Source organism: Haemorhous mexicanus, chromosome 9 (assembly GCF_027477595.1).
Source record: "Haemorhous mexicanus isolate bHaeMex1 chromosome 9, bHaeMex1.pri, whole genome shotgun sequence".
NCBI lineage: Eukaryota > Metazoa > Chordata > Aves > Passeriformes > Fringillidae > Haemorhous > Haemorhous mexicanus.
In genome coordinates this window covers 310,701-333,975 of record NC_082349.1, presented here as the reverse complement: position 1 = coordinate 333,975, position 23,275 = coordinate 310,701, and the positions used below count along the sequence as shown (strand labels likewise).

At 42.4% G+C, this 23,275-nt stretch overlaps 2 protein-coding genes and 1 non-coding gene across 5 annotated transcripts; all 3 read left to right on the top strand.

Moving 5' to 3' along the window:
* Window positions 1–1,907: 1,907 nt before the first annotated feature.
* On the top strand, window positions 1,908–12,504 carry RABGGTB (Rab geranylgeranyltransferase subunit beta). 3 transcript variants are annotated; one of them, XM_059853513.1, is made up of 9 exons: window positions 1,908–1,991; window positions 2,460–2,567; window positions 3,559–3,756; window positions 5,954–6,059; window positions 7,507–7,559; window positions 7,687–7,797; window positions 8,556–8,681; window positions 9,484–9,633; window positions 11,540–12,504. In XM_059853513.1, the coding sequence occupies exons 1-9, from the start codon at window positions 1,989–1,991 to the stop codon at window positions 11,678–11,680; spliced, it is 996 nt and encodes a 331-aa protein (XP_059709496.1). In that variant the 5' UTR covers window positions 1,908–1,988; the 3' UTR covers window positions 11,681–12,504. The 3 variants fall into 3 exon arrangements, with proteins under 3 accessions (XP_059709496.1, XP_059709497.1, XP_059709499.1); XM_059853514.1 differs by having other exon boundaries at window positions 1,973–1,991; window positions 3,536–3,756; XM_059853516.1 differs by lacking the exons at window positions 1,908–1,991; window positions 2,460–2,567 and adding an exon at window positions 2,725–2,957.
* On the top strand, window positions 2,727–2,809 carry LOC132331426 (small nucleolar RNA SNORD45). Its single transcript, XR_009487578.1, has one exon. It is a non-coding gene; the product is annotated as a small nucleolar RNA SNORD45 (small nucleolar RNA).
* Window positions 12,505–13,989: 1,485 nt separating the features above from the next.
* On the top strand, window positions 13,990–18,771 carry LOC132330812 (N-alpha-acetyltransferase 20-like). Its single transcript, XM_059853517.1, has 6 exons — window positions 13,990–14,411; window positions 14,545–14,569; window positions 14,658–14,748; window positions 15,914–16,049; window positions 16,990–17,135; window positions 18,445–18,771. Exons 1-6 carry the CDS (start codon window positions 13,990–13,992, stop codon window positions 18,528–18,530), a joined length of 906 nt encoding a protein of 301 aa, XP_059709500.1. The 3' UTR covers window positions 18,531–18,771.
* Window positions 18,772–23,275: the final 4,504 nt, after the last annotated feature.

Sequence of the window (23,275 nt, the reverse complement as noted above, 5' to 3'; positions counted from 1 at the left end):
TTAAATGAAGATGAATCACTTCAAGTGAGAATGTGTAGCTTTCCCTTAACCATGACTTACAATATGTTTTTTATTTAAAATCCAGTATATTTAAACACAGAATCACAGAGTATGCAGAGTTGAGAGGGACCAACAAGGACCATCAAGTCCAACTCCTGGCCCTGCATAAAAATCCCACTCTGTGCCCAAGAGCATGGTTCAAATGATGCTTGAGTTCTGGCAGCCTTGGAGCTGTGACCATTCACCTGGCGAGCCTGTTCAGTGCCTGACCATCCTCTGGGGGAAAAGCCTTAGTGTAATACCAAACCTAAACCTCCTGACTCAGCTCCAACCATTCCTTCAGGTTCTGTCACTGAGCACCAGAGAGATGAGATCAATGTCTGCCCCTCTTCCCCTCACTTCCTAAAGAAGTTGTAGACTCTGATTAGTCTCCCCTCTGACTCTTCTTCAGGTTGAACAAACCAAGTGACCTCTGCTGCTCCTCATACAGCTTCCCCACACGGCCCTTCACCATCTTCATTGCCTTCCTTTGGATGCTGTCTAATAGCTTAATGTCTTTCTTGTATATATAAACCTATTATTCCTTTCCATCAATGTATATACTTAACTATTGTTGCAGCAAGAACAGCCAAGAAGAAGGAATTAGGAGATTTTTTTTTTTTTAACCTTGGATAGACCTTTCTTGGCAATGCTGGCAGAATAGACATTCCCTGGAGTTCTTGGACAAATTACTGGATATGTGAGGCTGTACTGCATCCAGTTCTAGGCTCCCCTGTATAAGAAAGATGGGGACTTAAAGGAGGGAGTCTAGCAAATGGCCACAAAAATATTAAGGACCTGAAGCATCCATCATGTGAGAAGAGGCTAACTTTTTAGCCTGGACAAGAGAAAGCTCAAGTCATTTTATCTATGTGCAATAATACTTGATGGGATGTAATGAAGAGGAGGTAGCCAGCCTCCTAGTACCCATTAACAAGACAAGAGGCAATGGGGATGAATTAGAATACATGACATTCCACTGGAACACAACTTATTTTTTTATTGTGAGGGATGTCATATGCTGGCAGAGATGGTGGAGTCAGCTAAGCCTGCTTGGTGTAGGTGGGTTGTGCTCCATGATTTCAAGAGGTATCTTCAAACCTCAAAAATTCTATTATGTAATTTCCAATTTCATTCCAAAATGTCCTTGTCTGTGTCTGGTCTCTTTCATGTTTCATCTGAATTTACTGGATGGTACTACTACTATCATCAGGTACAAGCTCTGCAATCCTTATTTCTTGGGTAAGCTAGAATATCCAGGTAGCTTACCCAAGAAATAAGGAGAAAGCAGAGCTTCACACCACAACACCTGGAAAACCAGTTCTTTAAAGAAAATATTTAGTCTCTATAAATTACTGACTTTCCTCCAGGAAGAGTCATAATGCAACATCTTTGGTAAGTATTTGACGTATGCAAGACCTTATTTTTGAGTCTCCTATGCAACATTATACATACTACTACTTCTTTGATGTTCCTGCCTGGTGTAGTTCAGGGGGAATCAAGAGTTAGTAATCATGAACAGAATCACCCAAGGCAGTTTTAATTAGGAAGCAAGAAAGACGGTTTTGAGCAAAAGGACAGTTATCTTTACTCGTTTTACCTGCGACTAAATTAATGGACTTGCTTTTTCATAGAGCTGTGGAAGTAAACCGAAGTTATTTCTAAACGCTGTCTTATTTGCTGTGACGCAAGAAAGTTCACAGCTGGAGTTAGTGTACTTTAAGTTTACTACCTGTTTCAGAGCAGACTTTACCTGCGGCAAGCCAGAAGACCACAGCCGCCGCCGGGCCCCCGAAGAGCACAGCGCAGGCCCGCGGGCGCGGGGCGCACGGCGCCGCTCGGTTCTGCGCAGCCACCGGCGGGCGGGGCCCGAGCGGGGCCGGGCGGGCACAGCGAGGCCCCGGCGGCCCCCGCCTTCCGCCTTGCCTCTTCCTGTGCGTGCGGAGAACATGGTGGGTACAGGGGTCGGTGTTGCGGCGCGTCTCGCCTGCGGGAGCGCTTTGTTTTCTAGCGCGCGGCTCTGTCGGCCTTGGAGAGACGCGAGTCGCGTTGGGTCCGCTCGGGGGGCCGGGAGTGGCGCTCGCCTCTCCGGCGGCCCCGGGAGCACGCGGGCTGGGCTGGGGGCGCGGGGCGGCACGGCCGGGCTCGTGAGGGTTCCTGCGTCCGGCACTTCAGGTTATTCTTGGCGAGTCGGTGTTATTTCTTAGCTTTATTGCAAAGTTCGGTTCGTAGCCTTTGCTGGGTAAGGGTTTAGCCAGGCTGAACAGTGATGGCGTGAGATGCGCAACCTGACCTAAGCTCAGAGTAGCTAGAGAGATGTTTCTTCCCAGAGCCATAGTCAGTGGTGTTGGCTATTTTATACCAAGTTGCTAAAACGTTTTGACCTGACATTGCAACTGTCTTATTGGTGCTTTTTACAGGGGACACCGCAAAAGGATGTTATAATTAAACCCGATGCCCCAAGCACATTACTTTCAGAAAAACATGCGGACTATATAGCTTCATATGGAACAAAGAAAGATGATTATGTAGGTATCAGTTTGTTACGGTACAGCTGTGGTTTTGTTAACAGTAATAACCTTTATTTATTCGCTCAGAGATTAAGGTTAGATGCATGTTAAAAAGCTAATTGTTTTTTACCCTGCAGTCCAAAGTATAAAATAAAGGTACCCTTGCTAATGTCTCTAGGTCTGTGATGAGTTTTGGCATGTATTATCTGACTATAAATTTGAAGATTATCATTTTAGCTCTAGAATTACTCTGAGACCTGAGAAACAAGCTACTAGCTTCTTCATCCACTAGAATGCACAAGCAGAGTTGCATTTGCATGTTACTCTTTTGATGGGACCACTTATATCAATTTTAGAGTCATAAGTGGTTGGAAGTAGTCTGCAACAATGGGATTCCACTTCTAGCAGGTAAAAATTATCAATAACTGCATTCATGAAGAAAACTTGCGATTACCTTTACTGTTCACAAGAGCATGCCAAGCACTGTTGCTTTCAGTAGTAGCGCATGTAAAAAATAATGTTTATGTAGTGCAGGTGATGTAATCAATGTAAGAGAATTCATTATGAAATTTCACTCCCTAGTGCTACTTTAAATTGTGAGAGTTTTGGCACTTGGAAATAGACTTGTTATTTTTTGAGACTAGTTGGGGTGGCAATTTGAGGGCTTCTTTGAATCTCAAGATGATAAGTGATCTGAAGTGAACTGGTGCACAGCTATTTGTCTGTAGCTAATTTGACATTGAGCTTGACGGTTTGAACTAGAAAAATACAGGGAGGAAGGGAGTGTAGTACGTGTTGGTATCTACATGTGCATTTTCCCATATGTATGTGTATATACACATGGGCACGATGTACAGAATATCTGTGAGTGGCTGATGCGTAGTTGCTAAATGGTTGGAAAATGGTTGGCTAACTAGAAGCTATTTGTGAAACTTAACTAACGTATTTTCATTACCCTCCATTGATGGTGTGCTTATCTGATCAAGAACTAAAATAATGCGCTGTTTAGGAATACTGCATGTCGGAGTATTTGAGGATGAGTGGTGTGTACTGGGGACTGACAGCAATGGATCTCATGGGGCAGCTGCACCGAATGAACAAAGAAGAAATTCTGTCATTCATCAAATCGTGTCAACATGAGTCTGGTGGAATAAGTGCCAGCATAGGTCATGATCCTCATCTTCTGTATACCCTCAGTGCTGTCCAGGTAAATGTAGAAGGGTTATTTTAGAAAAAAGTGTTTGTGATTAAGATTTTGATGATTGCAGATTTATGAACCAGTTACTGTTGGAGGCCCATGACAAAAATGATTTCAGTATCTTAATAAAAAAAGAATCTAATGGACAAAACTGTAGGATTTAGATGTATCACTTTATAAAAATTGTCATATTTGGGAATGCTTTAATGGTCAATTAATGGTTACTGCATTGTTGCCAGTTTTGTAAGTTATCTTGGAATACTCCTTGGCTACAGGTTTTACTGTAACATTTTATAGATAATTTTTGATTTTATAAATTCTTCTTAGTGTACATTGAGGTGACAGATAAGTATGACCAGAACAAGAGCAATTTTTTTTATTTTTATATGAGTTTTTTGGGGGTGTGTAATTTAAAAATGGTACTAGTCTGTTGAACATTTAATTTATTTGGTGCATATGCTTCCCCTCATAAGAAGTAACTCTCAATCTTATTTTTTCACTGCAACTATCTCCATTATAGACATTTTCTCACTATTGCTCATGCCTTTATTTTGTTCTGTTTTTTGTTTTGGTTTGCTCTGCTGATGCAAGCCATTGTGTGAAAAAGTACTGAAAAAGCTCAAACACTTCTGAACAATTAGCTTGATTGTTTGCAGGGTGTGTCTCTCATTCAGTCTTATGGATGAAGTATTTTAATGGCATTACAAAAAAAACAATATGGCATTTCTTTCTAGGCAGAAACTAGGCTGGATTTAAGATATTGGGTTTGAACCCCTTAGGTAGGACAGGATGCTCTAAGGTTGATCATTATTAGCACTTAAGCACTAGAATTACTCTGAATACATTGCGAGAACCAGGACACTATAAAGTTTTTCCAGGCTGTGATGTCTGAACTTTTCCAAACTGTCCAATCCATATCCTTTCACAAATTCCAATTCAGTATAAGGGGGTACAATTTGAGGTTGTTACCTTACATATTCGATATGTTAGTTCTTAAATATGTGCTTGATATTACTAGGGGATATTTTCATGTTAACTAAATTGAGCTGTAGCTGTCCAAACTGAAAAAGTGTTCACAAATGTTGATGTAAAGTTTTTGTGGTAAACTTAAACAGCATAACTTAATGAGTACGCATGGTCTTAGTGAACAAACGCCGTTTAGTCCTGTCTACCTATCCAGGATGTTTTAAGGGTCACATCATATGTTCTTGTGATCACAGTTAATAGTAATTTGTTCAGGTTTGCATTTAGGATGCATGTTGTGGTTACATATTTTCTGTTGGAGTTGTAGGTTCTTTATTTTGGAATTTTCTGTAAGACTTATATTTTATTTGACTTCAGTTTTATCTAACAATTGAAAGATTCCAGCTAACTAGATTTAAAGTCATAGTGTCCAGTGTTTTTCACATTGGTACTATAATATTGCTTTGTTTCAGCTGTGTTTTTTCCATTTTGTGATGTATAATAAATTCTTATTTACTGTCTTTACTGATTTGCAAGGAACAGTACTGTTGTTTTCACATGATATTGTGTCATACAGATTTGCTGGTTTAAATCAGCGGTGGTTTGGAAAATTGTATTCCCTGCTATAACCTTTATTTTTCTTCCAGAGTATATTCACTCTACAGTTGGTGTATAATCAGATTGTTCATACTTAAATTATTGCATTTTGGTTCTATTAGTTATATTTAAAATTTGAATGTAAATAAAAATCTAATAATTTGAAATGAGTAATTGTTGACAAGTTTGCACTGTAAGTGGAGTTAGTAAACTTAACATTCACATATCCAAGTAGTCGCAGTGCAAAACTACAAATTGGTACATCTAAGGTGTCATTGTCCCATTACAATATTGACCATAATCAAATCTCTGTTCTACATATTGCTAACATAAAATAAACAAACCTGGTTGTGCTTTTAAAAGGAGACCTCAACACTGGAAAGTAACAAAGCATGAAAGAGTTCAGTTTGAATTGTTTCTATCTCCCTTTGAGAATGTCCTAAAGGTCTTAGACAAAGATAATCTACAGTGCAGAGATTTACTACTAAAGTGGGAAAATAGTTTAATATACCTTACCAAATAGTATTCAGAGTTAATTAAATCAAGTATTTTATAAATCCATGATTTTTTTTTTTGTTAAGAAATAAATTTTTTAAAATTTTTGCTCCTCTTTGATTGTTACTGTGTCCTTTTTTTCCCCTCCCAGATTCTAATTTTATATGATAGTCTCCATGTAGTTGATGTAAATAAAATTGTTGAATATATACAGAGCTTGCAGAAAGAAGATGGATCATTTGCTGGAGACGAATGGGGTAATTTTTAAATCTTTTAAATGTAGTGTCTAGGTTGACTTGTGTAAGTCTGTAAACTTAAGTTACCTTGGATGGTCTTTTTGCATATGTATTATATGTGAACACTTTTATTTTCTGAGTCCTGAAAAAGAAGAGTTTGTGAAGGACAGAATTACGTTTCATTCCTTTCATAAATATTCTCAACTTCAGTTCCATTCTTGTATTAAGAATAAAGTGTCTTGAAAGAATAAGGTGTCTTGAAAGGAAACTTCTGGGCAATTTTAACTTAATAGTACTTTGAAATACCAGATACACTGTTTCATAAAGGAACATTTTATACTTGCTATTTGATGGTAGTTAGTAATGACCTATATCAATGTTAAATATGAAAGGATTTTTCATTTTGTGGGAGTGAGAAAAACTGGGTTTGTACTGATGAACTTCTCTTAATACTGATTTTCTTTATGCATATAAATTCTTTATGAACAAATACAGCATTTTTAGGCTGTGGCATAGATATTTAGTCACTCTCAAGGTATTTATGACCACAGAAGACCTAAATTTTAAGAAAATCTATTGCATATCATGCCTGTTCAGATAAAATTCAGCAACTTAGATCTTAGCAGTATATGTATGCTACTGTAAAGGTAGGTGATATGCTGTGTGCTAAATTGGTTCATAGTCTGCTGCGCCCTTTTCGTTGAGGTATTCCAAGAGGTGCAGCTGAGGGAGTGTGATCCCTAATGTAGGATGGAGAAGGAGATGTTTGGTTTATGTGTTTCAGCTTGTGAATTTCTTAAGAACAGAAGTCTTGCAAAAGTTTGACCGAGAAACAGAATGTTTGCAGCTCAGTTAAATTTTAAATTGTTACTTCAAGTATTAATGGCCTGGAGTTTGTGCTACAAGAGTTATATTGGACTTGACGAGCAATTATTCTGTCATTATAGGTGTAGGAGCTTAGGTTTTTCTTCCAGGTACAAATATGCAAAAGAAGCCTTGTAACTTTAATTAGATTTCCCCTAAAACAAGAAATGGCTTCTACTTCTGCCTGGATTTAAGGCCAAGCAAGAGCTGTCTGATTATTTTTGCATTATTTCCATTGCACTGCAACTGTCTGTAGAGCGCTACAGATAAACTCTAAAGCTAAACAATTGTTTGTAAATTACTACTAGCTGAATTGATTTGGATATATAGCTGTCCAGCTCTAAATGAGTTGTTGACTTTGATGCACAGTAAAACATATGGATGACTTAAACGGTAATGTATATTTTCTAAATTAGTGGGGAAATAATTAGTAAGCTGGAAAATTAAATTGTATGGGGGGATTTTTTTTTTTTTGTAGCTAATTTTTGGTTTTTGATGTAGAACCTAGGATTTTTAGCATTTTGTTCAGTATTTTCAGTAGTGATTTAAATGTATGTTTGTTGAAAAAATAATCTGATTTCATTCCTTATCCCCCACATTATAGGAGAAATAGATACAAGGTTCTCTTTCTGTGCTGCAGCAACTCTTGCTCTTCTGGTAAGTCCTAAACCATCACTTGCACAAGTAGAGAATCGATTGGTACTGCTCTTTGGTACTGCTGAAGTTTCTGCAGAAGATCAGCTTGATAGAAGATAAAGTGCATTAGTTATTTTCTGACTTGCAGGGAAAGCTGGATGCTATTGATGTGGGAAAAGCAGTAGAATTCGTTTTGTCCTGTATGAACTTTGATGGAGGATTTGGTTGTAGACCAGGTTCCGAATCACATGCAGGACAGGTGAGTTTCTCTTTATATGGAAATACTTTAAATTAGCAAACATCACATACTGCCTATAAATGTTTCTTTACAACATGTATCAGTGATGACAATGGATGTACCTCTTGTTTCCCAAATGTCTGATTCTAGTATCTTAGTTAAAATAAATGAATGGATACAATAACCTAATCTGGGAAGGTGAGTTAAGACTTGAGAGTTTAGGTAGGAAAAAAGACAGTAATGGAACAGCTTTTAGGACTTGTATTTGAGTCTTTGCATAGTGATTTTGAAATTGCTAGCATGATCTGAGTTAGCCTGTTTCTGTTAGGGAGTTCATTTGGTGTTTTTTTTACTGTTTGCAAGCGTTAGAGTAAAAGGCAGGTACAGGAACAAACAATAGACTGGATGCAAAATTTTTATAAAGGGCATATCCAGCCTGCAGAAGTCAATTTGACTACTCTGGCTTGAGAGTCTGTGTTTTTAAAATAAAATTATATGGCTCTCTCAGATCTCTTAGGATTACGTTCCAAACCTTGCATAACTGTCTTATATTAGTGAAATATTACAAAGTGTGCTACTGGTACTTTTTTACAAAAGGAACTATAACAATAACGTGGTTTTCTGAAGGAAAAGTCTTTGAAACTAAAAGTTAAAATGTGTGTGAGCTTATTTTGCATTGTTTATATGACTATATCGTTGCTTTGAGATCTTCCTGCATTTAGTCTGCTAAACTATATTTAGTTATTTAATACACAAAAAATTTATGTCTGTAATTTTAGATCTATTGTTGCACAGGATTTCTGGCTATAACAGACCAGTTGCATCAAGTAAATGTTGACTTGCTGGGTTGGTGGCTTTGTGAACGTCAGTTACCCTCTGGAGGTCTCAACGGACGACCAGAGAAGGTATTGTGTGACTTCTTTTCTTTGTTCCAACCTCAATAGAGGTTGCTTTTTCTGAAGCTGAACTACTGCAAAATGTCATGACTTCTATAAAACATTCAGGAAACTTGTCAGAGAAGTCAGGCCTTCATCCTGATTCTTTCTTTTGTTACTAACACCTGTCATGCAGTCCTTACCTATGCTTCATTTGAGTCCTCAGTATAGCAAAGTACACATGCTGAAGGATGTCTTGCTGACCACTTGAACCATTATCCTGTTAAACTGGGTCTTTAATATTTTCTGACTTGGGGAATGATCTTTTCTATAGGATTTGTATAAAAATTAGTGTTCTGCTGGATGTAAATCCTGAGTGTCATAGTGTTCCACATCACACTAGAGATTTGTGTAACCTAGAATAATCTCTGGCAAATAGATAATCAATCAACAGATTCCCTTGCTTCCCACCTTGCCCCCAAAATACAAATAGTTGATATTAACTTCTCTGTATTTCCTCTTGAAAGAAGTGCTGTGGTTTTTCAGCCTCTCTCACAGAAGGTGAAGTCTTTAAAAATCACATTCTTGTGGTCTTGTTTCTTGAAGAAGTTTGAAAAGATAGTTTCCTTTCCTGAAAACAGAAGTCCGCTGAAAAGTGACTCTGTCAAGAAATTCTTTTACTCCAAAGACATTCTTAAGTGTTGTGTCTCTTGTGCAAGAGTATTATGATAGCACACCTGATAATGTGCAGAATTACCAGAATTACCAGTAAAATTTACAACATTATGTTTAAAACCCAGGCAAATACTTAATCTGCCTCTCTGGTTGCCAGTTACCTGATGTATGTTACTCGTGGTGGGTGCTAGCTTCTTTGAAGATGATTGGTAGGATACAGTGGATTGACAGAGAGAAACTGCGCTGCTTTATTTTGGCGTGCCAGGATGAGGAGACTGGAGGATTTGCTGACAGACCGGGAGATATGGTAAGTGATATTTTTTTCTAAATAAAATACACATGAAAATTTCAACTGGACATACCAACTTTGTTTGGGTGTAACTCAACTCATGGTCTGGGTGGGTTCTACGGAGGCTGCGGTTTACTCTGAAGGAAGAATAGCGTAGAATTGCCATTGAAGGCGTACTTGGGGAGCGCATTCTTTATATCGCACATGAATCCCCCAGTGAAGTCAGTTGCCATTCCTTACAAAATCTGGTTTGGTCCCCCATAACACAAGCAACACAAACCATTTCTCACAAGATCATTTGGAAGATGTGTGTAAAAACGCTCTGTTTGGTGGTAGGTTTTCCGATGCATTTGTGGGTTCTTTGGGTTTATTATTTTGTTTTGTGAAATGATCTGCAAGCTAAAGTTTGGTGTAGGTTAAATAGTCTTCAGTTCTCTTGGTGGTTTTGTCTGATCTAATTAAATCAAAAGCTTTTATTAAGAATCCTTAAACACTAAGTTTCATTCTTTGCTAGCCCAGCCACTGAATAAATCTTGTAGCTGACATTTGTATAGCTGAGGGAGGAAGAAGCTTTTGTGATAACATCTTCAAGGGGCTGGTGCTGTGGAATTTTTGCTTGTTGAGAAAGCAGTTACAATTTAGCCAGTCTGTTCTCTTTGGTTTCAAGTGGAAGTAATTGATACTGTCCCAGTGAAATGGCAAATAAAGTTTTTATCTTTCAAGAGTGCTGGACAGATAAAATAAAAAGTATTGTGAGACTTCATTCCTTTTGAACACTTGGCTTATTTGTTAATGGTCTGTAAAGGTATTAGCTGTTTTTATTGCAGCTGCCCATGTCTGCTCCCTTCTCCACAAATGCATTAAAAAATAAAGTAACTTTTTTTCTTTTTTTTTTTTTTTTGCAAGCATCTACTTTATTTCGAGTTGGGGAAGAAATCTGTTAACTCCGATCTGTCATTTGGAAAGTGTTTTTGTGTTCTTAAAATAGGAAGAGTTTTGTATTTCTAAGAAGCTTACAGGAAGACCTTTTCCCTTTTCAGAATTCTTGAAGAAAAGCCCAGAACTTGAAGTCTAAATGCTTTTCTATCTTTGAGTAATGAAGTATTTGTATCTTCTTGGAAGAGCAGCTCTGAAGAGCCTTTTCTCTATAAATAAGGAGAGCACCTTTTCGACAGCTTTTCTATGTTACATTAGCAGTCATTTAATATTATTTTTCGATTGCTGAAGTGTAGAAATTTCTACTCCTGTAGAAATGTTGACTCCCAGGTTTTTGCCTTATTCCTGCAGAAACTCAGTCCTAACAGACCTTGTTGTTTTGGGGTATTTGGTGTTTGGGTTGTTTTTTCATTTGTTTGTTTTGTAGTGGGGAGAGGGGGTGGTGGTCCGGTGGTTTAGGAGTAGAGGTTTTGGTGGGGTTTTGTTTTTTTTATAGTTCTGGGAGGTTTTATAGCAAAATAGGTTGCTGCTTCCCTCTCAAGGTTTTACAGCTCCGCTCTGCATTTGGAGACCAATAAAGAACATGTTTCTGAAGAACAAATGGTGAATTTATGGAAGTGGTACCTGTAGATGGTCCGGTTTAGTTTTAAAATGTTATTTTCTTTGCTTCTACCACCCTGTGATATTACATGCAATAAATGTGACAAATGTGAGTGCTTTCTGTCTAACTCAGAGTTAAAAATCGTCTTAGCAGCAGATAATTGACAAGCATGCCTGAGTAAATCATAGTATTGTAAATGCCTGCTATGGAAATTTCTTGCCTGTCAACACGTTAGCACAAATGAAAATTTATTCAGTAGTATTGTCTTCCCCAGAGAAGCCATGGAGATTTCTTGTTCTCTTGCTGGCAAATAAAAATTTCATTCCATACGAGTGAAAAACCAGTTGACTCTTGGAAACAGACACAAGCTTTCTTTTTTTCTTCCAGGTGGATCCATTTCACACCTTATTTGGTATTGCTGGACTATCTTTATTAGGAGAAGAACAAATTAAGGCCGTCAATCCTGTCTTTTGTATGCCAGAAGATGTCCTTCGAAGAATAAACGTACAGCCTGAGCTTGTAAGCTAAGCCTCGTAAAAGACAAACGCTTTGTATGACCAATTGCTTTTTGTTTTTACTGATTTATAATCTCATCTGTGAAACTGTCGGCATGTTCTTCTTTCAGATGTGTTTACATTATGGAAGTAAAGCAATAGCTTTGCTGTGGACTTTGTCACTTTATAAATTGTTTCAGAAAAGGCTGGTTCTCATAATCTGAGTGTAACATGTTATTTGGTTGTATTCTAAGATGTGTAGAAACATTTCAATTCTGTATCTAAATGTATGGGCCTTTTTTTTTTTTTTGTTTTGGTTTTTTTTTTAATAATATTCAAATCAGAGCTTGACTGTGTGAATGCTTAACTCTTCTATTCCTGTAATATCAATCATGCTAGCACTGGTCTTCATACAGGCCTCTTTTGATGGTGGATCATGCAAAGCACTTTAAAAAAAAACAAACAAAAAAAACCCCTAAACCAAATAAACCAATAAAATCCTACCGAGGCATGCACTTAAAACCACACACTTACAGCTGCTTCTTCTCACAGTAATTGATACCAGTAATACCATAATTATAGTTCTTTTAAATATACAAAAGTCTTCATTTATTGATGAGTCCCTTAGACAAAATTCCACTGATACTTGAGATACAGCACACCTTCAGTATGTAGAGTGAAACTTGCTAACATTAAACATTCTAGAGAAGGTCCCTGTTGGATGGTGATTTGTAATTGAACATAGAGTTTATTCTAAATCTCTTGCTGGGTTGAAATCCTGCTTCTGTAGCTTTTAAGATATTAATTGTCAACACTTGATTTTGGTGCAATTGGAAATAAAATTAGCTGTGGAAAATACTTGTTCGCTGAAGGGTGAAATCCTCTTTGTCTTCATAGAAGTGCTAAAATTGCCTCTTAATTTACATTCCACACATCCGAGCTGAGACTGAATGATATTCCACTTGTAATATACAGTAAAAAGTAATTGAGAGGGGGAGGAAATCTTTGATAATCTCTGTACTTACGTTTAAGTAAGGCCTAAAGTTGTTTCACCTGTACTTCACTCAGCAGAGATAGCCACCCAAAATTTGGCCTGCACAGTTTTCATACTAGCAGAATTGTGTATTGATGTGTAGTAATTTAAAATAAAAATCCAAACTCACTGAGTAGAAAATATTGCCTTAGGCTACAATATTGGGAATTAATTTGACAGTAAAGACTACTTTAACAGTAAAGACTACTCTAGCCATGACCAGCTTTTGAACCAAGTTCAGACACAGTTAACAAAAGTGCCTTTTTGCACTTTTTAGTGCCTTTTTTAGCACTTCAGAAGCAAAGGCTTTATATTGAGTACAGCAAAGCAGCCCAAAGCCCAATTTGGCTGGAGAGAGTGCCTTAAGTCATGGCAGTCAGGTGAGCGGTTGAGCTTTTTCTATTCTCAAGGGTGTGTCATTATATCATTCTTGTAGTTCTGCAGTAAAAGAGTGCCTCAAGTGGAAGAGGGCTATAAAGCTGTACATTTCCTAACACCTCAAAAACCAGCCTTAAAATCATCTGTTCTTCTCCCAGGTTTCATATACCCCCTCACACCATCCTGAAAAGGGTAGTCTCTTCCTGTGTCTGGCAACGCTGAAATCCCACATCACCATTGCACCACAGCTACAGACCTTGAATCAACTTTCTCCTACCAAAATGCTGACCCTTAAATTATCAGAAATCTGACAGATTTCGAATCTGACAGGCTATGCTCTGTCTGAAGTAGCTTTGTCAGTATCTCCTGATTCCAAATTCGAGGTCAAGAAAGGCCTCTTTCATTGTCCCAAAACATGTACCCAAACTCCATTCACTGCATCTCATGCAGAATTTTCAAGGGCAAAAATCAAACCCTCAGCATAGCCTCCAACTTTTGGGCAAATCTTTCTTCAGAATAACTAGTGATCTTGGTCCCTTGCCATGGTAACTTTCTTCAGAAATAGCTCAGCATTTGAACGGAAGCGAGAGGAATGGCACAACAGGCCATGTGGAGTAGGTGAATGCTTATGGGAGTAGTGGACATCTTGTTTCTTTGTTTTTTTGGGTGCCACAGGAGATGCTGTGCAACAGGTGAGTGAAGTATAGTCCACTACTGAGGACAGTATTTTTGTGGAAGAGGTCCGTGTTGGCTGGCATGACCTCCAGCCCTGTGTTTTTGCAAATCATGAAGAGACACTTACTGCTGATGGCAGCAGCATCCGATGTTGCAGTTCCAGTGTGTGTCCGACCTTCTCCGGCGGCACCTTTCCAGAGGCAGAGTTGTTTTTTCTGCGTGTGGTACGGAGTCGCCGTGTTACGTGTAGCCTGTGAATGCTCGGGGTGGAGCTGCACAAGGTCAGAGCACTCCTGCCGCTGCGTCCCCGCTGGGCCCCGCCCCACCGTGTCCCACGCCACTACGGGCCAGCTCAGCCGTGCCAGCCGCCCGCCCACTGCTCTCGGTCAGAGATCCCGCGGCCGCCCCCTACGCAGCCGTGCCCCTTCTCAGCACGGCCCGCGGCGGCAGGTCTCAGGCGCGGGCCGGGCCGGGGCGGTTCTGCGGGGCGGGGCAGGGCTGCGCAGGGGGCGGGGGCGCCCCATCTGCCGCCTTTCCGTGGCGAAAGGGGCCCTTGGGCGCGCGAGCGTTTCCGGGGCAGCGTCTTCACCGTCATGCTCGGCGTCTGCGTCGTGATCGCCATCATCATGACAACGCTCCGCGCCTTCACCTGCGACGACCTCTTCCGATTCAACAACATGTGAGCGCCGGGCTGTCCCCTCTTCATGCCCCCGAGCCCCTGCGCTCTTCCCCACCCCGCGGGGTCCTCGCGGCGCCCCGCCGGCCGGGCGGGCCCGGGCCCGTGCTGAGCGCCGCACTCTCTTCCCCCACAGCAATCTGGACCCGCTGACCGAGACCGTATCCTTCCCGCCGGGGCAGGGGCGCGGGGTCGGGCGCGGGCGGCGCAGCCGTGACGGTCGCAGTTGCTCCTTAACCAAGCGCCCAGTACGGGATTCCCTTCTACTTGCAGTACCTCGCCCACTGGCCCGAGTATTTCATCGTCGCCGAGGCTCCCGGCGGGGAGCTGATGGGTTACAGTGAGTGCCGGGTGTCCCGGCGGTAACGTCTCCCTTCGTTGCCTCTTTCGGGGATTAGAACGCGGGAGTTTTTCTTACTCTTCGCGTTGACCAAATAACCAACATGGAAGAGGAACCTTGCGTTGCATCTTCTCGTTTCTTAAATGTCTTAGGGTATTATGCAGGACTCATTACCATAGCTTCCAGTTTGATGTTCCTAGCGCAGCGAGGAGCCTTGGCTGTCGTAACATCCACCCGTATTTGGTGAATGGGTATTTTTGTAATCTGGAAGATACAGTCCCTACCCACTGTCAGTAAAAGTGCGGGGCTTGCCTTTTGCATTGCCCTGTAAGGGAAAGCTCTGGGCCTGGATGTCATTTGCTAATTTGCTGTGGAATACTTGTGTTTTTCAGAAATCATGCCAAAGAGAACTGCTAGGAGACGGGGTGGGGCAGAGTAATGGTTTTTGCAGGGACCCAGGAACTAAAAGTATTTAACATATTAAGCTGAAAGTATGTGTGCTGTATAGAACATTTCTCTGTATCCATCACACTTGTTGCTTATTAGCAGTGCCTGTGTCATCTGTGAAAAGCAGAGGGTGGAAGTGTGAATTTTCATTAATAAACTAACATTGGATTGAAAGGAGAGAAACTAGAAAAAAGCCTCCCCAAAACACCATCCCCACCTCCTTTTTTTTTTTTTTTCCCTCCTTAAACACATTGTGTTTGCAGGGCCTTAGCTTTCTATTGCCGGACTGGCAAAGCTTCCCGAGCTCTATTCCCTCATAATCTCCAAAAGTCTCAGATAGTTGCTGGGATGGTAGTTTTGGGTTTCCAGTCCTCTGTTCCTCCTTTATTTCAGTCAGATTTTAAATTTTGGTTCAGTGAGACTTGTGAGAATTACTTAAAATTTGCATTTAGAAGTCGCCTCAAGGAAGGAATTTGCAAACTTGTTTGGTGTTTTTTTACACTAGTCAAGAAACTGCTGTAATATTTGAGTAAAATGACATTTTTAGTGGCTAAAATCACAATTTTAGAGTGAAAAGGTAGACATCCCTGTTTTAGCCTTTACCACAATCATTGTATCGTGTGTTTATCCATGGCTTATTCCTCTTGTGACGTTGTCTGGCTGCAGGCAGTGCATTACTCCAAAGGTGCTGCTGCGCTGATGCTCTGTATGTTCACAGTCATGGGCAAAGCCGAAGGCTCTGTGGCTAGGGAAGAATGGCATGGACACGTTACTGCTCTCTCTGTTGCACCAGAATTTCGACGGCTGGGTTTGGCTGCTAAATTAATGGAGCTCCTGGAAGAAATTTCAGAAAAGTGAGTAGTATGGCTATCTTTAAATTCATCTTTTAAAGTAACATTTAAAAGTAGTATTTCTACAGAAACATGTCCCTGTTTTACGTGGCAGAATTTTGCTTTACGTGGTGTTCTGATTTTCTTAAATTCCTTCTAGTTGGAGAAAAAGAGTTACGAAAGTTGCTTAGCAGTTTAAAATCCCAGGGGTTCTCTGTGAGCTAACTTGCCAGAGAGAGGAGGACATAGCCTGAACTCCAGTAGAGATAGTGTATAAAAGAACATTCCTTGACAGAGTCCGCACTGTTTCCTGTAGGGCCTCCAATATACTTGTTCAGTTACTGCGGGCTTTGTGCAATGCCCTCAGGCACAATCCTGAACAAATTTTGTACTGCAGAGATTATCTTAGTTTACTTGCCATCCCGTGCTTGGTTACTTGTACCTGAGAAAATTTAATTTAGTGTCAGATGAACCCACAGGGAAATGTCCTTAACTGATTATAGTAGCGCAACCCCACTATGGTTGGTAAGACTGGAAAGTAGTATGATGTTTTGAAAAACTTGCCGTGTGGAATTAAGGGTCTGTCATCTCCTGTTAGGCAACTGAATTTTGTGACTGATTCCACTTCTCCTAATCCAAGCAGTCTAAAATGTGGATACTTTTTAAATTGGATTTAGGCCTGTGGGGGCATTTAACTTGTCTTGTTCCTTCTGATCAAATTTCTGAACCCACTGACTGGTGAAAAATTGCCATGTGATAAAAATAAAATTAAATCCTTGTCTATGATTGAATTTTCCCATGGTAAACAAGTGTATCTGTTATTACATTGGGAAAGATGTTTAATTAGTATACTACATTGGACTTGTTTGTGTTTCATTACAATTTATGGGTTGTTATTTAGAAATACATTTACTTACTATTCCTTAATGTGGCTTTGTTTGTTTCTTTTCCTCTCCTGCTAAAGAAAGGGTGGATTTTTTGTCGATCTCTTTGTGAGAGTATCAAATCAGGTTGCTGTAAATATGTATAAGCAACTAGGCTACAGTGTGTACCGGACAGTCTTAGAGTACTACTCAGCTAGTAGTGGGGAGCCAGATGAAGATGCTTATGGTAAGTTCTTGTTTGGTCTCAAATTGAACAGAACTATTCTCATGTTGAAAGTTGCTGGGATTGTTTGTAAGACTCTTACTATTTTTTGATATGAAACCTATAAAAAAACCATGAAACAATTTGAAACAATTATATGAAACAATTTCAGATAGTTGCTGATTAATGGGATTTTTGTATTTTTGTAACTTTTCCTAATTAAGATTATATCAGTTACAAAACTTAATCTTGCCATTTACACATTTTGTAGCATCTCTGGCAAAATCAAACACAGAACAAGAATAAATGAGAAGGAATGTCAGTGCTTTGTTCCTTTCATCCCGGAACAGGGACTTGAAACTTTGTTTTTCTCAGATGTCTATGTATAAATTAACAATTGTCAGCATTCCGCAATGACAAAGAATTGGGTAACATTTTCAATTTAAAAGGGAAGGAACATGGACATTGAAGTATGTTAATTTTAATTATGTTAACAAAAGTGAACTACCAAGTGCTTCCTCTTTCTAAATCCTTCTTAAAATTATCCTCCCAAAGGGTTACATGGTGAGGCTGTGTATCATTTCTGTTCTTGCACTGTTTATTTGATACGTAGGAGCGCTGTGAAATACAAGGGCTCAAACAGACACCTACCATTGCCGCATGTGACTTTAGTCATATATTTGCCTCTTTTAGCTTGTCATTTCCTTTCTATTTGGCTGAGTTTCATGCAGTGTTTTATATCAGTTGATATCATTGCCATTGAGCAACATTAAGGACAGCAGTGTGTCCTGAGGACAGCAACCAAGATGATGAGAGGTCTCAAGAGCAAGATTTAGGAGGAACAGCTGATGTCCATGAGTTTGTGCCACTTGGAGAAGAGAAAGCTGATGCATGCACTTTTCACAGTCTGTAACTTCCAAGGACTTCAGAGAGGGGTGTTGATCTCCTCCCTCCGGTGACCAGTGACAGGACATGAGGAGATGGAGCAAAGCTGTGTCAGGGAATGTTCAGAGTGGGTGTTAGAAGGCTCTTCACCGAGAGTTTGGTTGGTAACTGCAATGATCTCTCCAGGGAAAGGGTCATGACACCAAGCCCATCAGAGTTCAAGGAATATCTGCACAATGCTCCTAATCATACGGTATCATTTTAGTAGTACTGTGTGGAGCAGAGCAGGGAGTTGCACCCTTATGGGTCCTTTCAAACTTGAGATAGTCTTATGATTCTGGGAAATTTTCTTGATTAAAAATTATCTTATTTTAACGGAGAATTCACTTAATATGGCTTTGTACAAGGACTGCATTACTATAATAACATTTTTTTCCTGTTACTATAGATATGAGAAAAGCTCTTTCCAGAGATACAGAGAAGAAATCAGTTATACCTCTGCCTCATCCTGTGAGACCAGAAGACATTGAGTAACTTTAAGCTGTGGTTCTCATGCAATTTACCAAGGGTCAGGTTCCATCTTCTATAACCCCCAACAACTTATGCATAAGAAGTTTTAGGCCAAATGTTTTTCCCATAAAATACTTAAAAGCAATGTTGAGAAGCTGACTAACACTGCTTCTTTTGGTAATGCCTCTATACTGCCGCACTTACTCAATTTTTCCTTTCACATGTTGGAGAGTTGGAGACTATTAAAATGGAATTACTTCCTGTATGGTCTTTTCTTGGTTTTCTTGTGGCAGCTAAAATTTATTTCTGTTTCAGGAAGCATCTCATTGTATAGTCTGTGATTTAACAGTTCCCATGCCAGCTTAATTGTGGTGGAAGAAGGCAAATGAAGCCAGGACACTTAACTAGGATGCCCCAAACCCCTGCCAATCACAGGTTGCCAAAAAACCCCCACCTTAGGTTACAAAAATACTAGAAGCTCAGGTACAAAAATACCAAATACTCCCCCTACAAAAAACTAGGTTCCACAATACAACCCTAGGTGTATTTTTGTTCAAAACCCTAGTTTTGAGCCCTAGTTTCAAAATAATAGAAAACCAAATTCCAAAATACCAAAGAAAACCACGTTTCGAAATCACACAAATTAAAATACCAGAATTTTAACATAACCCAAGTTCCAAAATACAAAAGTAACCCGATTTCAGAATACCAGAACAGCAAGTTCAGAAATATCAAAATAACAGTTTCAAAACACTAAAATACCAAGTTCCAAAACACCAAAATTATTCCATTTCAAAATACCAGAATATCAAGTTCCAAAATAACAAAAGGACCCCATTTCAAAATATCAAACTGAAAAATACCAATTTTCAGATCTCTTATGTGGTCAGGATTCCCAATCCCAAAAGAATGCAATGTTGTCAAAATGGAATCTGCGCTACCAAAGTGCAGCCTGGGCTCCACCCCGCGCTCCTATGGGCCGCCGCCTCACGGCTCCCAAGCCTGCCAATCCCGGCCCGCCTTTCTCCGCCCTGTCCAATGACAGACGCCCTTTCAATCCGGGCGCGGTCCCTCCAATGACAGCCCGCTCAGTCGCGGCCAGGCCTCTCAGCCTCCCGTACGCCTCAGGCGTACTCCCCCGTACGCCTGAAGCGCCGCTCACGCCACCGCCGCTTTGGAAGCCGGCGGAGCTGTGTCCCCGCTGCCGCAGTCTCGGCAGGCGCTGATGAGGCCGGGAAGGGCGGGCGGGAGCTTCCAGTTGAGGTCCTTGCCGGGATTTCTCCCAGGGAAGCGGGCAGAGGGCTGGGAGCGGGCGGACTCGGCCCCGGCAATGGCGGCGGCGCGAGCCCGGCTTGAGGGGACCGCGGGGGGTCTCGGAGCCGAGTGCGGAGGGAAGGGGCGGGCTGGGATTGGTGGGGCCGGCGCTGCCTCGGGTTGTGATTGGCTGGCTGGCCCGGCCCTGGGGGATAAATAACGTGCGTTGGGGCGGCACCGGCGTCAGTTCGGCGGTGAAGCTGGGAGCGACGAGAGGTGCGCCTGCGCGATTCGAGGAGCGACGCTGCGCCAGGACGGCACCTCCGCGGCAGCTGATCCGGGGAGCGCCGGTGAGCACGGATGGGACGCCTGCGGCAGTATCTGAGGGCTGGCGCTGTCCAGTTCTCCCCGCCGCACCCTGCGCGGTTCGGGTAGCCGGGGGCTGGAGTGGTGCAGGCGGGGCCCGGCTGCTGTTAACTGCTGGGCGGCAACTAGACATTTCGCCGTTTTTGGATTTAAAGTAACGTTCCGAATACCGGGAATAAAACTGGCTTTTTGCGTTTTAATTACTTTATTTTGTTTTTACTTGTAATAACAATGATTTCTTTCTTTATTGCGTTGTTTTATCATTTTGCTCGGTTTTTTTTTTTTTGGTTTTTTTTTTTTTTTGGTTTTTTTTTGTTTGATGTGTTTTCTTTACTAGATACCTGATGTTAATTCAGTAGGAGTTGTGGGATTGGGGCTGAAACACCAGTTGTGAGATCAGTGGGGACATAAAGCCCCAGGGTGTGGAATAAGGACTTTGGCATGAGCCAGGCCCGAAACAGGGTGGAGCAGTGGGAATGCTGGGGCTGGATAAATGCCACCGGGAGAAGGGCATGGAGCGGCAGCGCAGGGCCTGCAGGACGTGCCTGGGGGTTCCCCTTGGTACCAAGTAGAGGCTGAGTGTGTGGGGGCTCAGAGGCCTCGAGGGCCCAAGAACCAGCCCAAGGGTGCCGTTTGGGATGGGGGAGCAGGAGCCCAGGGGCTGTTCCCAGCCCCTGGAGCTGCCTGGGGGGAGGTCAGGGGGTCTTAGTGCAGGTGCTGGGCTGAGGCCTAGGGTGAGGGGGAAGGTAGATGTTGGGCTTCAGGCCTCAAGCGTCCCCAAACTTGGGATCCCATTAGGGTGGATGGGTGGGTGGGTGGGTGGGTGGGACAGCTTCTAGAGACATTGAAATGATGGCCGGAACTGATTTGTGACCTTATCAACAGCCCCAAGTGAGAAGCAGAAGCAGCTTTTAGCTGCAGGCAGTAGAAAGCGGAGGAGCTGGAGCCGAGGCAGCAGAGCTGGAGGAGACAGAAATATGGTAGGGTTTGGGGTAAAACCCTTTGTGGGGCTGGGATAGGGAATGTGGAGCTGGGAGGTGAACTCCATGGTCGGAGCTGAAATTGCTGTAAGGGCTGTGATCTGAGCTCAAACCACAAAGAGCTAGAGCTAAAACAAAGATCCTGCCCTGAGGAGCACAAGTAGCATTATGTGGCACTGCTGGAGAGATGTTGAGGAAGAATTGGGACAGAAGAACTGGAAGTGAAATAAAGCTTGTGGGACTGGAGCTAAAATCACTGGGGCCGGGGTGGGGACTGCAGTGCTGCAGCATCAATCACTGCTCAAAGGGATACTCACTATACATCTGGAGAGTAATCATAGATTAGGATACAAAACGATAAAGCTGGAAATACAATAACGTCTGCCAGAATGGGGTGAGAATAGTGTTTCTGGACCTGAAGGTAAAACCTCACAACTGCACCCAAATCCAAAACCCAGTTGTCTCAACCCGGAGCAGATTTGTCTGGGGCAGCTAGAGATGGAAGGAGAGAGCTGGTGGTGAAATAAAGCTTGTGGGTCAACAGCTGAAATCACTGGGGCTGGGAAAGGGGAACTGTGGGGTTGGGATTGAGATTGCACATGGGATGGGAGCTGTAGGGCTAACATGGAGATGGTAGGATTTAGGTGCTAAACTCTCTGTAGGCCTCTCATACCGATGCTGGTGTTGGGTGTTGTGACTGAAGGTAGAACGGGTTATGCAGAACAGAAAAGGGGGCTACAGCCTTGCGCCTAAATACCCCGTCGATGGCAGGATACTACCTACTGCCCTACTGCGCCGCAGAGATCTAGTGGAAATCACTGTGGGGCTGGGAAGGGGATGGCGGGGCTGCGACTTTAAATGAAAATGGAAAAGAAACTATGAGACAGAGAATGGGGCTCTTTGAATTGTGTGAAAAGAGGCAGAATCTGTGAAGCTGCCAGGGATTGCGGGGCAAGAGATAAAATCATGGCGTGTCTGGGACCGGGACTGAAGATGGCACAGGAACCCTAGGGCTGGCACAGAAACCGTAGTGTTCTTCCGCCAAAAGAACTGTAGGCCCGTGTCACGGATGAAGGGGCTGGGTATTGTGACTGAAATTAGAATAGGTTGTGTGGAGAGGAAAAGGGGGCTGACACCTTGCGCCTGAAAACCCCGTCGATGCCAGGATATTGCCTGGGCCAGGGATGGCACCTCCTGGGATGGAGCAGAAAACACTGAGGGCCTGGGACTTGGAATGAAAATGGAAAAGATACTAGACCTGTAGATGGGGCTGTGGCCATCGAGGTGAACATATGCAGGGGCTGGCACCGTGGTTGGGGATTGATGATCTGGAGCTGAAAGCATGGGGGGCTGGCATATTGATTCTGGGGTGGGCTTTGAGACCCTTGGGCGGGGGCTCAAGCTTTGCAGAGCTGGAGCCAAAGCCAAGATGCTGCCCTTTGAAGCTGGAGAAGAGCGCTGGCAGTGAAATAAAGCTTGTGGGTCAGCAGCTGAAAGGGCTGAAATCACTGGGCCTGGACTCATCATTGCTTGTCTGCGATCGGGGCTGAACACGGCACAGGAACCACAGGGCTGCCACAGGCACCGTAGTGTTTTTCCGCCAAAATCACTGTGGGGCCCGTGCTATGGTGAACGTAAAATAGGTTGTGTGGAGCGCAAATGGGGGCTGCAGCCTTGCGCCAGAAAGCCCCGCTGATGCTAGGAGATCACCTAGGTCTGTGATGGCACCTCTAGGGATCCAGTGGAAATCGCTTTGGGGCTGGCATATTGATGCTGGGCTTGGCTTAGAAACCCTCGGGTAGGAGCTCAAGTCTTGCAGAGCTGGAGCCAAAGCCAAGATGCTTCCCTTTGAAGATGGAGAAGAGCGCTGGCAGTGAAATAAAGCTTGTGGGTCAGCAGCTGAAAGGGCTGAAATCACTGGGCCTGGACTCATCATTGCTTGTCTGGGATCGGGGATGAGCACGGCACAGGAGCCACAGGGCTGCCACAGGCACCGTAGTGTTTTTCCGCCAAAATCACTGTGGGGCCCGTGCTATGGTGAACGTAAAATAGGTTGTGTGGAGCGCAAAAGGGAGCTGCAGCCTTGCGCCAGAAAGCCCTGCTGATAGTAGGAGATCACCTAGGTCTGTGATGGCACCTCTAGGGATCGAGCGGAAATCTCTGTGGGGC